Below are 13,886 nucleotides of genomic sequence, written 5' to 3'. Positions count from 1 at the left end.
AGAGAATATTGGGGCAGAATATTTTTTAATTTTGAGGTAATTTTAAACTTAGGATAACGTTCCAACAATAGTACAAAAAACTCATATATCCTTCATCTAGATTTCTCAAATTTAATATTTTACTACATTTGTCATATCGTTCTCTTATTTTTTCTGGACCATTTAACAGTAAGTTGCAGATAACCCTGTTACCCCTTAATAATTCTGTGTGTATTCATTAAACAAGGATACTCTCAAGGACATTCTCCTACATGACCACATATAACCATCAACTTCTGGATATTGACATTGATACAATACTATCTCTGTCTCATCCACAGAACCCATTTAAATTTTGCCACCTGTCCCAACAGTGTCCTTTGAAGGATACATTGCATTTGGTTGTTTCAATCGGGGACAGTTCTTCTGTCTTTGTTTTGTCCTTCATGACCTTTGTAGAATGTCCTCAGTTTGGATTTGTCTGTTGTTTCCCCACAATTAGATTTAGGTAATGCCATGTTCTTCTCAGAACATTGTATTACAAGGCACACATTGTCTCTTTTTCCCATTGCTGATGATATTAATTGACTTTGATCGCTTGGTTAAGGTAGTATCTGCCAGTTTTTTCCATTGTAAAGTTAATCATTGTTAATAGTTAATTGAATTAATGTTACTAAATTAACTTTGCATTGATGAAAATTGTCAGATACTACCTTAACCAAGCGATCAAAGTTACTATTTTGGGGGTGATACTTTGAGACTGTTTATTCTGTTCCTCATCAAGCCTTTACCCACTTGTTTTAGCACCCATTGATGGGGATGTATCTGACTCAGTTATTACTATGATAATTGCCAATGGTGACTTTCTAATTCCATCATTTTTTCAACTTTTTTTAGTTGGCATTCTTTTATAAGTTAGAGCTTTTCTGTGTCATTTATGTATTCATTTGTTCATTTGGTTATGTCAGTATAGACTCAGGGATTCCTATTTTAATCAGTGGATTATAATCCATTATTACTGTTTTTTATTTTGATACTTAAATTGTCCAAGATATGACCAGTGGGATCTCCTTCAAGCTTCTCTTGCCCTTTCCCTGGCCCAGTCCTGGGATCAGCCATTCTCCAAGGAGCTCTGGTTATTTTTAATGAGAAATGATATTTAGAATCCAAAATCTGGGTGCTAGGTATCCAGTGCCACTAGAGTACCATTGCTTTGAGGTCCCCTCAACAGATAGAGCTAGGAAATATGTGTAAGTTCATATACACCCACATAAACACATCTATATCTGTCTTTACATTCATGCCTATGTTTATATGTATATTTAAAATCATGAGTTCACACCAGTACCTCCAATTCTAGTCATTGTTAGCACAGCCCCACTGAACATGACACCCATGCTAGTTGAATCTTCATCCCTGACCAGGGGAAGGGGAAGCTTACTTATTTTTCTTTTAACAATTTTTTATATTATAAAAGCTTTACATATTTATTATAGAAAAGTTAGAAATTACAGAGAAGCAAAAAGAAATTGCTAAATACCATCAAATCCCGACCTCCATAGAATCACTATTAACATCTTGGTTTATAGCCTTCCAAACCTTTTATTTTTGTGTGTCTGCATATGTAATACTTTTATTTATCATAATTGGTTTTTCCCACTGCTTTCTTGTAAAAATATATCATGAAAAAGTAGTTGGTTCTTGTTTAAAAGTTACATTTCCAGAATGTCTCTTTTCTTCCCCTGCATTTTAGCCTGTGAATGTTTTCTTTTATTATAACACCGAAAGTATTGGATTCTGGAAACTCTGTTAAATAATTTAAAGATAGTTTATTTCTCCTGACAGGCTTCTTAGATAATAACTGTTTGTAACATCAAACTCTTTTTCTTAGGAATCTCTGGCGGCTGAGATTGAGGGGACCATGCGTAAGAAGCTGAGTTTGGATGAGGAATCTTCTCTCTTTAAACAAAAGTAAGTTCAGATCACATGTGTTGTTACTCAACCATTGGGATGGAAATTAAACAGAAGCCACAATCCATAGTGATTGGTATTATGGGATTCAGTAGTAAATCTGCTTACTATTCAGTTTTTTCCTTGTAGTGCTTGCATCTGTGAGAGCATTCTCTTGTTCTGAAATTTATTTTCTAATAATTTCTCCAAAACTTCAGATGCTCTTCAGGGTGGCTTTATTTTTAATTAACTACACTTACATGTCTCTTTTCTAAAGCATTCCAGTGGTAGGCAGTGGCAATAATGAACACTTCTCTTTTGACAGAGCCCAACAAAAACGGGTATTTGATACTGTCAAGGTTGCCAATGACACACGGGGCTGCTCTGTCCCATTCCCAGCTCTGCTACCCATTCCAGGCTCCAACCGTTCAAGTGTCATCATGACAGCAAAACCTTTTGAATCTGGTTTACAACAAACAGAGGACAAAACAATCCAGAAGAGTAACTTGGAGGAAGATCCAGGGTAAGAAACATAGATTCACACACTCAAATTCCAGCATTGCTCTGTGCTGTCCCAAGGAAGTTCTGGAACTGTCAGTCTTCATTCAGTACTGATTCCCTGTATCATTATTTGTTAGATCATTGGAGTGAAAAAGTTTAATTAAGTGTATTCAAAATGGAGTTTTCATTGAACTATAAAATTCTTTACTGCTTTCGTCTCTGGTTTGGCAAAATTTGAGTCTAAATCTTGTGTTCAAAGTCAAATTTGTTTGAATCTGTTTGGTCATTGGCAGTTATGCATAGCATTACATGACACTTTCTCATAACCCATGGTCCTAATTTCAGTTGCTTTGGTGCCATTAGGATAAGCAATAATCTGGAATACCTATTGAGGAAAACTAGATTGCTCTTAATTTCCTATTTGTTTAAATTTAGATTTTTTTCTGCTTTTTATTAATTCAGTTCATTGAATTTTGTATAACTATAAATTAAAGAGAATGACTGGAAAGTCAGCTGAAAGTTTTTGAAAATTAGATGTTTGGCATCTGAGGGAAGTCTTTCTTAATGCAGAAACCCATTACCTTGGGTTTTCAATTGTATTGCCTGGTTTTAGGGGTAGATTCTATACACACAATAGCTTGATGTTTCAATACTACCTCATTGTACACAGTTACCTTAGGAAAAGATCTAACAAACAGATCTGTGTGAATTCACACATGGAATAACTAAAGCTTGGCTTGCTACTCTTTCTTTTGGTATCAGTTGTAAGATACCGCCAATTTTTTAAATGTTAATAAGTGAAAAACTGTGTATTGCAGAACTGTGAAAGTGCGGTATTTACAGATCTTGTTGGTTTCTTTTAAATGTTTGTAATATTCATAGAGGATTCTATGGCCTAAAGTAAATTTTTTCACGTTTTAATATTTTTGAAATTGTTTATCTTTTGCAGCTAATGACATGTCATAGTTTAATGGGTAGCATTTTTTTCTTTCTTAGTACATAAAATAATGATACCTCTTGCCTTCAGTGGTATTATAGATTCAGTGAAATATAATAATATTTAGTTTTTTGACTACCTAAACTGAATTTATAGATGGTCATTATCTGTAGGTTCATAAATTAAGTGAAACAGAAAAGTTAATAAATACAACATAATAAAGTATAGTTTTTGCCTATCTGAAGTCACTTGAAATGACCTATAAAAACATTATATATATGGGCTTCCCTGGTGGTGTAGTGGTTAAGAAGCCGCCTGCCAATGCAGGGGACACGGGTTCAAGCCCTGATCCGGGAAGATCCCACATGCCGCGGAGCAACTAAGCCCATGCGCCATAACTACTGCGCCTGCACTCTAGAGCCCGCATGCCACAACTACTGAAGCCCGTGCACCACAACGAAGAGTAGCCCCCCGCTCGCCACAACTAGAGAAAGCCTGCATGCAGCAACGAAGACCCAGTGCAGCCAAAAATAAATAAATAAATTTATAAAAAATAAAAATATTATATATATATATTAGAGATTTGGGTTTGTTGTTACTATTTCTGTATTCCAGCTATCTAAGAAAAGATATGCGTTTTTAAGATCAATCTCTTGAACATTCACCATTATGGAAAGGAGAGGTCTATGCTATGCTTATGCCCCTCACAGATCTAGTCGGTGAATGTGTTTTTCCCATAGGAACATCCAGAAAGTCTGTCAACCAGGACACTCTGCAGAGAGCGATTTGGCTACAGCCCTGCATCGCCTGAGTCTGCGGCGACAGAACTACTTAAGTGAGAAGCAGTTCTTTGCTGAAGAATGGCAACGGAAGATCCAGGTTCTGGCTGGCCAGAAAGAAGGGGGAAGTGACTGTGGCATCCCCACAGAGAGCCTTGCCTCCCTCTGCACCGACCAGTCGGAGATCACAGACCTGAGCAGTGCCAGTTGCCTTCGAGGTTTTATGCCTGAAAAATTGCAAATTGTCAAGCCCCTTGAAGGTAATAAGTAAGGAAGGGCTGTTTCTAAGCCATGTTGTTTGTTGGCTTTGCCTTCCCCTGGAATTGAGATTTCTCTTGTAATTATAAGAACCCTAAATGCAGAAGACGTCTTTATTATCCCTAAATCTTTGCTGTTTGTGTGACCGTGCAGAACTTTGTGGAAAATGAATGAAGAGATTTGCATTCTCCAAGCCATCAACTGTCAGTTCTCTTCTACTGATACTGTTTTTTTACAACTGTGAGGGAGGAGGAGTAATCTTTTCTTGTCCTTTGCTAAGGAATATCCTTGATAGCGGTTTTCATGGTAAGATAAACAGGATATGATAGATGAATAAAAATAATCTATATGTAATGCTTCATCTCTACCTTCCTTTTCAAAAAAAAGTTCTTTACCCAAAAAGTGTCAGTTACTTACAGATATGTGTGTCTGTATTTTTCTTTGTTCAGTTCTGTTAATTTCAGGTCAGTTTCTATTCTCTCCTAAGAACTTGAATTCAAAACAGATCTCTTTGTTTTATGGAATATTGACACTATTCAAATGATCCTCTGCTAGTATCATGAAAGAGTCTGCATTAGACAAAATTTTGAGTCAGTAACCTATAAGGACCCCTCACACTCAAAGGTGCTATAAGTTCGTTTTATTCATTAATATTCAGTACAGGTATTTGTCAGAGTTGCCATTTTTAGGATTATATGACTATTAGTGACAGTTAGACACTGCAGGTACTTGGGATGATCATTCACCAGTATTCGTAGACAGAAACCATGAGGATTGATCCTCCTTTTTTTATCATCTCCTTCGCTTTCCTACTCTCCCCAAGAGCCTGGTGAAAGGAGAGTCATGAGCACATATGAGTCTTGAGAAATATACAAAAAAACCCATGGTAATTCAAGGTGCCTTCCAACCTAGGAGCCTGGCTTTTGAGTTCAAAGTTCATAGGCATAGTTCCAGGACAAAGGAGTATTAATTTTTGTCACCTGGGAAAATAGAACCCGACGTGATACGTATCTTCTTTCTCATCACTGCCTCAGCATCCTAGTTTCTATTAAGGGTGTTGTCTTGGTTTTTTTCACCCCTGCTTTAGATTTCCTTTTTAAAGTTAACTTTTGAAATGAACAGATTATTATTCATACCTTTATCATCTTGTTAATCTTCCACAGATAACTTTAATTTACAAATTTTACCAAAATATTAAGACCAAATAAGTAGTTTTATTATTATCATGACTTTTTTACACATACAGTTTTAGCTTCTTTCAAGATTTAATATTTGTGGGAAATTTAAAACATGTTCCTTTTTTGGTTTGCGTACTCAGGATCACAAACTCTGCACCAATGGCAGCAGCTTGCTCAACCAAATTTAGGAACCATTCTTGACCCACGACCAGGTGTCATCACTAAAGGCTTTACCCAGTTGCCCAAGGATGCCATCTATCACCTCTCAGATTTAGAAGAAGATGAAGAGGAAGGTATCACTTTTCAGGTTCAGCAACCTCTTCAAGTGGAACAGAAACCATCAATATCCCAGCCAGTAACAGGAATCTTCTTGCCGCCCATGACTTCAGCTGGTGGTCCAGTTACAGGTGAGAAGAGTGCTTGGTTGAGTGTAGTCCAGTAAGCAGTAGTACTTTGCTTTCTGCTTAACTGTATGGTCAGCTGACTGACTCTATATAAATCTTACTGGAGTGTACTCAGTCTTGACTATAAGACAATAGAAATCTATAGCATAAGTGCCCCTTCTAATTCTCTCCGCTTCTTAGCCAACCTGCATAAATAGATAGGCAGAGAGAGAGCAGTTCAGCCAGTGGTTCACAAAACTTTTGGACTCAGGATCTCTTTACACTCTTAAAAATCGTTAAGAATTCCAGAGAGCGTCTGTGTGGGTTGTATCTACCGATATTTACCTATTAGAAATCAAAACTGAGAAATTATAAAAATATTTATTGACTCATTATTTTAAAAGAGTTACATGTTAACACAAATAATATGTTTTATGAAAAATTGCTGTATTTTTTAAAGTAGTTTACAAAGTGGTTTAGTTTTACAGTTTTGCAAGTCTCTAATTTATGGCTTAACAGAAGATAGCAGGATTCTTGTGTCAGCTTCTACATTCAGTCTATTACAATATGTTGTTTTGGTTGAGGACTATGAAGAAAATACAGCCTCATCATCATCAAAAAGTCTACAAACAATTAATTCTGCAGAGGGTGTGGAGAAAAAGGAACCCTCCTACACTGTTGGTGGGAATGTAAATTGGTGCAGCCACTATTGAGAACAGTATGAAGGTTCCTTAAAAAGCTAAAAATAGGGGCTTCCCTGGTGGCACAGTGGTTGAGAGCCCGCCTGCCAATGCAGGTAAAAAAAAAAAAAAAAAACTAAAAATAGAACTACCATATGATTCCTGGGCATGTATTCAGAGAAAACCATAATTCAGAAAGATACATGATGCACCCCAGTGTTCATTGCAGCACTATTTACAATAGCCAAGACATGGAAGCAACCTAAATGTCCATGAACAGATGAATGGATAAAGAAGATGTGGTACATATATACAATGGAATACCACTCAGCCATAAAAAAGAATGAAATAATGCCATTTGCAGCAACATGGTTGGACCTAGAGATTATTATACTAAGTAAGCCAGACAGAGAAAGTCAAAAATCATATGTTATTGCTTTTATGTGGAATCTTAAAAAAATTGATATAAATGAATTTATATACAAAACAGAGATAGACCCACAGACATATGGTTACCAAAGGGGTGAGGAGGGTGGGGAGGGGATAAATTAGGAGTTTAATAATAAATTAATAATTTATTTAATAATAAATTAGGGATTAGCATATACACACTACTATATATAAAATAGATAACCAACAAGGACCTACTGTATAGCACAGGGAACTATGCTCAATATTTTGTAATAATACATAAGGGAAAAGAATATGAAAAAGAAAAAATATATATTTATTTATGTAACTGAATCACTTTGCTATATACCTGAAACTAACAGAACATTGTAAATCAACTATACCTCAATAGAAAAATAAAATGAAATAAAAAGAATTTAAAATTTAAAAAAAGAAAGGAAATACAGCCTCACACAGATACATGGTTGGAAAAGGAAAGAGTATTTTAATAGCCTCTTCAGGTATTTGTGGATACTCTTTGATATTACACCAAAACTTGATAAGTGGTAGTCTCTTTAAGGTTTGTAGCAATGTGAATCTAAAACCCTATCAGTGAATTTTTCATACTTTGTTACATTAAAATCTATTAGTCTGTCCTGCTCTTTGAATGCATCTTTTACCCATGCATGATTTTGTTAACATAATGCATTGGTCATTTGGAAAATATTGGTTCACTGGGTTATGCAGATCTTCCGAATGTTGACCCATTTCATTATAGAATGTATTAAAATCATATATATCACCATCTGTCTCATTGGGTAAGTCTTTTTGTATTAGGAAGCTTTCAAGCTCTCAGCGATGGATACAAGTCTACCAAAACACTTATTTTCACTTGAAAGCTCAAATTTCGTCACTGGCAGCAAATCCTGTCAGCTATTTTCTTGAAGAGACAGGCTCACTACATTCTTTTTCAAGAAAATGTTGCCAAATATCCAAGTCTGAATAACTGTAGTTTTTGTATTAATTGTTCTTTCAAGTAAAAATGGTGTTCTGTGAAAAAAATGCAAAAATTGCATATGTGCTTTTCCTCTAGATAACCATTGTATCTAGCAGAGTGCTTAATGCTTCCCATTTCATCACACAGAATATTAAAGTTTCAAGGGTCAAGATTTTTTTTTAATTAATTAATTTATTTATTTTTGGCTGCTCTGGGTCTTCATTGCTGCACACAGGCTTCCTCTAGTTGCAGCGAGCAGGGGCTACTCTTCATAACCCATGTCCCCTGCATTGGCAGGCGGATTCTTAACTACTGCACCACTAGGGAAGCCCCTGACAGGCGGGTTCTTAACCACTGCGCCACCAGGGAAGTCCCCCAAGGGTCAAGATTTAATAAATAATTTTTACTGCTTCATCAGGACATTCTGATATGAATTTGGCTTTTTTTTTCCTACTGTAATTGGACAATAGTGATGAATACTAGTACAGCTTGGTGCCATTGCCTTGATTTGTGCTATGGAGCCAGCAGCTTTACCCACTATTACTTTTGCACCAGCAGTGCAAGTGCCAACCCAGTCAAAAAGGCAGATAGCATCTTAACATTGCTATGAAAGTAGTTTTGACCTGTAGACTCACACAAGGTGCAAACAACACTTCGAGAACCACTGGAGTAGATAGTTTGGCTAGAAAGATTGGACGACTAGTTCTTGATTTGGTATTTTTTTCTAATGTATTTTTTCAGAATGTGTTTTTCTCTTGTTTCTAAGCTATATTAAATCCTTTTGAATTACAGTTTCAAATTATTGGAAGGATTCAGCTACATACTAACCAGTGGATACTAATACAATATGTAGGGCTTCCCTGGTGGCACAGTGGTTAAGAATCCGCCTGCCTATGCAGGGGACACAGGTTCCAGCCCTGGTCCGGGAAGATCCCACATGCTGGGGAGCAACTAAGCCCGCGCGCTACAACTACTGAGCCTGCGCTCTAGAGCCTGCGAGCCACAACTACTGAGCCTGTGTGCCACAACTACTGAAGCCCACATGCCTAGAAGCCCTTCTCCGCAATGAGAAGCCACCGCAATGAGAAGCCCGCACACCACAACGAAGAGTAGCCCCTACTCGCCACAACTAGAGAAAGCCCACACACAGCAACTAAGACCCAATGCAGCCAAAAATAAATAAATAAATAAATTCATGGGGAAAAAATGAAATATGTATATTTCATTTCTAGATTTGGGAATTTTTGTATAAAAGGCACCAGATAAATGCTGTATTATTAATAGTAATGACAAACTTTTTACATTATTAACCTAGTCTTTCAATTTTGTGTTTGATTCCCTAAAACTGTCTACTTCAGCTGCAACCTCAAACCCAGGAAAGTGTCTCTCCTGCACAAACTCAACATTCACCTTCACCACCTGTAGGATATTACATCCTTCTGATATTACTCAGGTTACCCCCAGGTAAGAGGGGCTGGGCAATATGAGGCCTTACTTCTTTCCTCAACTCTGTTTTCTTGAATTTCTTTTTTAAATTACTGTCATTTTAATTCCCAGAATTTTAATTAATGTCCTGTGATAATTTGTCTTTAGAATATTTTCACATTGTATTTTCTCATTTGATCATTATAACTCTTTGAAGTAGGCAAGCCAAGCGAGTATGTAGTGTCTAAATGAAGAAAATGAGGCGTAGAAAGTTCAAGTGACTGGTCCAAGGGCAGGCAGGTAGTAAATGACCCAGCTGAAACTATACCCAGAGTTAGCCAGACTGCAAGATTGGAGGGGCTAGTCCTCTGCACAAGACTGCCCTCATTTCTGATATGACCTGCAAGTTCAGGGGCTTCCCAAAACCATGCTCTTGTTTGATAAATTTTCTAGAAGGACTCACAGAACTCACTGAAAGCTGTTGTGCACGTGGTTACTGTTTATTACAGGGAAAGGTTACAGGATAAAATTAGCCAAAGGAAGAGACACATAAGTCAGAGTCTGGGAGGGTTCCACACATGAAACCTCCCTGTCCTTAGGAATCATTACTTTCCTGGCATCAGTGTTTGATAGTGCACACAGAGTATTGCCAACCAGGGAAGCTCACCCGAGCCTTAGTGTCCAGATTTTTTTTACTGAGGCTTCACTGTGTAAGGCATGATTGATTGATTACCTATATAGCTATAACTCACTATAACTATAATAACTCACCTCCAGGTCCACTGACACAAAGCTTCCACCCTAAATCACATGGTTAGTCTTCCTGGCATGGCCAGTCCCCATCCTACAGCTATTGGGTGTGGCCAGGTCCACTCCAAGATCTAGTGTGGCCAGGCTCCATCCTGAACAAACACACTTCTAGCAGCCATGGCATAGATTACCTCCCAGAAGCTGAGGGCAAAGCCAGAACCCTCTGGGCAGTCCAAATTATTTACTACACAGATTAGAACAGTAAGCAATATTGCTGAAATTTCTGTCCTACCAATTCCAAAAAGAATCTAAGGCAATTTCCAGAGATATGTAGAACTTTGCAGGATAATGTTAACTAGAAGTAGAGAAGAAAAATGAAGCAAAAAAGAATCAAGAGTAAGGATATACAATGGATAGAGGAATACACCTAGTGTATAAATTGTACTATAAAGTCTTATATACTTGCTAAGTAAGGTGAGCCATGTATTTGAGTCTTAGCTTTTTAGCTGCCAGTGTAGAGGGAAATAACATTATGATTCACAGTGTCTATAAGATAGAAGCAAATTGACTGTTTAGGGAAGCATTTGGGTGGTATCCTATAAAGACCTCAATAAAGTCTACAGGCATACGTGCAATTTTTCTACATTGTTCTTATAGTCAACAAGATAGCAGGTTTTATAAAATTGGTTCCTGAGGAGGCTCTCGATACAGGTTGATACCATCATTTGGTATGGTAGTGACATGAACAGTTTAGGAAAAGACAGGCAATTCTACAATAAAGTAGGACCAGGGAGGTGGGATACTGGGAATACAGTAGACAGATTACATCAGAACCAAGGCGTCAAAGTTGTTTGCTTTAATACAAGTTGGTACTTTAGAAAGTTTATTTATTAATCCTAAATTTGCATCTTGTTCATAATCTTGATATCTAGATATTCTGAGTATTTTGTGTTAAAGTGAAAGTTTATGTTTTAAATGCTGGTAACATTTGCTCAAGGGGGAATAATTTGCTAAAGAAGTACCCTCTCCATTCTATCACCATTTCCTTGAGTACATGATTGTTTATTTAGTTTTTTTTCTTTTTAACAAAACATAGAATAAGAAGAAAGATTCTAATAGCTGTCAAAGCTTTTAATTATTTTTAATTTCCCAGAAACCCATGCTTTAAGTCAAGATTGAGAAAAATTCGTTCCATGGATATCCTTATAGTACTATTCTTTGGAATTAACATTCTTGGAAATTTAACAATTAGAATTTTATTCTCAGTAATATAAAATTGACAGATTAAAAAGAAATGTGTCTCCTTAGAAAACCGTCTTCGGTTTAATTATGAAAGATTGTATTTTCTAAAAGGTTGAAGAATTGTTAAATCATGGATTATTGTCTCTTGGTGTATTTCACTTTATGGAATGGATATGTTAATAAAAATCTCTAAACTTCGCTTTCTTCAATATTTAAATTCCTTTGATTTTTTAATTATAAAATTTAGTTGTATTTCCACAGATACATATTTTAGAGTTAAAATTTAAGAATAATAAAGTAATGATTTGAGAATAATAAAGTTATCTAAGTACAGTAAACTCATATTCTGTGAAAAGAAATATGTTTCAGTAAGTTAATGACTAAATTACAAATAACTAATCATTGAAGTAACACATCAAAATTTTCATTCCTCAGATACTGATGTGTTGCCTGTTCCTCTATATTTACTATGGATAACTACTGTAATTACTTTAAATGCTGACTTGGGATTACTTTTTATTCTTAAATTCTCTCTCCTGCTTTTTTTTTTTTTCTTTCTGTGTAAAGCTCTGACTTCACTTCATTATCCTGTGGAAGTAGTGGTAGCAGTTCATCAAACACAGCAGTGAATTCTCCTGCTATGTCCTATAGGCTCAGCATTGGTGAATCCATCACCAACCGACGAGATTCCACCATAACCTTCAGCGGCACCATGAGCTTGGCCGAACTTCTACAAAAGCGAGGCATCTCTGCTAAAGCATACCACAGCCCAGTTTCAGAGGACCCCCTCCTCCAGCCTCTCCCTAGAGGCCTGGCTATCCCTTCCACGCCACCAAATTCACCGTCTCACTCACCTTGCCCTTCTCCTTTGCCCGTTGAGCCTCGAGTGCATCTCTCTGAAAATTTTTTGGCCTCCCGACCAGCTGAAACATTCCTCCAGGAGATGTATGGCTTGAGACCATCCCGAAACCCTCCTGATGTTGGCCAGTTGAAGATGAACTTAGTGGACAGGCTGAAAAGACTGGGGATAGCCAGAGTGATCAAGACCCCTGCAGCCCAGGAAAATGGAAGAAGCCAAGAGGCAGAAAATGGTCTTGAAAGACCAAACTCTGCTGTCTATTTAAATTCAGGTAGCAATTTATTGAGTGGACTGAGGAGGAATCAGAGTCTTCCAGTCATTATGGGTAGCTTTGGCACCCCAGTTTGCACATCATCACCGAAAATGGATATCCTGAAGGAAGACTGAGGTTCAGCAGTTGACTGACCTCTTACACAAGTTAGCACATGAAGGAAAGATTTGCACTGATACATGTAGTCTTGTCTGAGAGAAAAGGAATGTTGCAGAAGGGTTGTGAATGTGAGAAGGGGAAAGTGGAAGAACGGAAACAATTGGCATGAGGTCTGTCTGATAAATTGAAAGTATAAATGAATAGGTCCTGAGTGTTTGGAAGCAGAGAAAGAAGAAATGTTTAATGTGGTCCTCCAGTTGGTATTTCTTGTCTTGAAAATAAAAAGTGACTAGAAAATAAATTCAGTAATATTGGAACATACCAGAAATACTGAACTTGCTAGCACATTTACTTCTGGTGAGCATAAGCAGGGAGGACCCAGGTTAGGAGATGGGAAAAAAGAAGGAGCAGCTTTGACCGTTACCTTTAGAAAGCTGTTCTAGAAGGTTACTGGAGTAAACTCAGTCTGTTAGTGAGACAACAGTGAGATGGCTTATCTGCTGGCCCCTGTTAATGTCTGGTTAAATTACACCTCCATCAAAGAGTACGCTCACTGCATTATCAGCAAGGAATTTTACCTTTTGCATAAGATCAGACTAGTGGAGACTCCCTTTTTGCTTTCTGTTTTCAGGCCTTTGAGCCACTGGGATCCCAAACATAATCCTCCACATTCCTTTTGCATTTGTGATTAATAAGGGTTAATTTTTTTTTTTTTGCGGTACACGGGCCTCTCGCTGTTGTGGCCTCTCCCATTTCAGAGCACAGGCTCCGGACGCGCAGGCTCAGCGGCCATGGCTCACGGGCCTAGCCGCTCCGCGGCATGTGGGATCTTCCCGGACCAGGACATGAACCCGTGTCCCTTGCATCAGCAGACGGACTCTCAACCACTGTGCCACCAGGGAAGCCCAAGGATTAATTTTTTTAATTTGTATTTTTATACAATAACCCGCCCCAAACAACATGAGTGGGGGGTAGGAGGGATTTACTTTAAGAAGGAAGATATGGGTACATTGGAACCAAGGAAACTTGTTTTCAGAATATTTCTTCTGAATAAGTGCATTGGCAAAGGTGCATGAACATAATTACTGTATATGTCTTTCAAATTTCCTTGGAGGCTGGATGGGTTAAACCAGAAGTGCAATCAATAGGAATTAGAGAATGTTGTGTATTTATCTTTGTAAGTATTTTTGGAAGGAAAGTTGGTTGCA

The 13,886-nt window shown here is 37.4% G+C and overlaps 1 protein-coding gene across 3 annotated transcripts in view; it reads left to right on the top strand.

Annotated features, from left to right (window-relative positions):
• The window catches only part of TRAK2 (trafficking kinesin protein 2), a 60,475-nt gene extending 46,976 nt beyond the window's left edge, over positions 1-13,499 (top strand). The window contains exons 11-16 of one of the 3 annotated variants that reach the window (XM_024757337.1): positions 1,871-1,950; positions 2,255-2,452; positions 4,108-4,406; positions 5,723-5,989; positions 9,391-9,496; positions 12,101-13,499. In XM_024757337.1, the coding sequence (XP_024613105.1) occupies positions 1,871-1,950; positions 2,255-2,452; positions 4,108-4,406; positions 5,723-5,989; positions 9,391-9,496; positions 12,101-12,695 (1,545 nt within the window). In that variant the 3' untranslated portion in view covers positions 12,696-13,499. Of the gene's footprint in view, positions 1-1,870; positions 1,951-2,254; positions 2,453-4,107; positions 4,407-5,722; positions 5,990-8,824; positions 8,970-9,390; positions 9,497-12,016 lie in introns of those variants that run through there. The other 2 variants (XM_024757336.1, XM_024757338.1) reach the window with 2 other exon arrangements.
• The last annotated feature ends 387 nt before the right edge of the window (positions 13,500-13,886 follow it).

This window comes from Neophocaena asiaeorientalis, unplaced genomic scaffold (genome assembly GCF_003031525.2).
Source record: "Neophocaena asiaeorientalis asiaeorientalis breed wild unplaced genomic scaffold, Neophocaena_asiaeorientalis_V1.1 scaffold246, whole genome shotgun sequence".
NCBI classification, from domain to species: Eukaryota; Metazoa; Chordata; class Mammalia; order Artiodactyla; family Phocoenidae; genus Neophocaena; species Neophocaena asiaeorientalis.
This window is presented reverse-complemented; position numbering and strand designations above follow the sequence as displayed.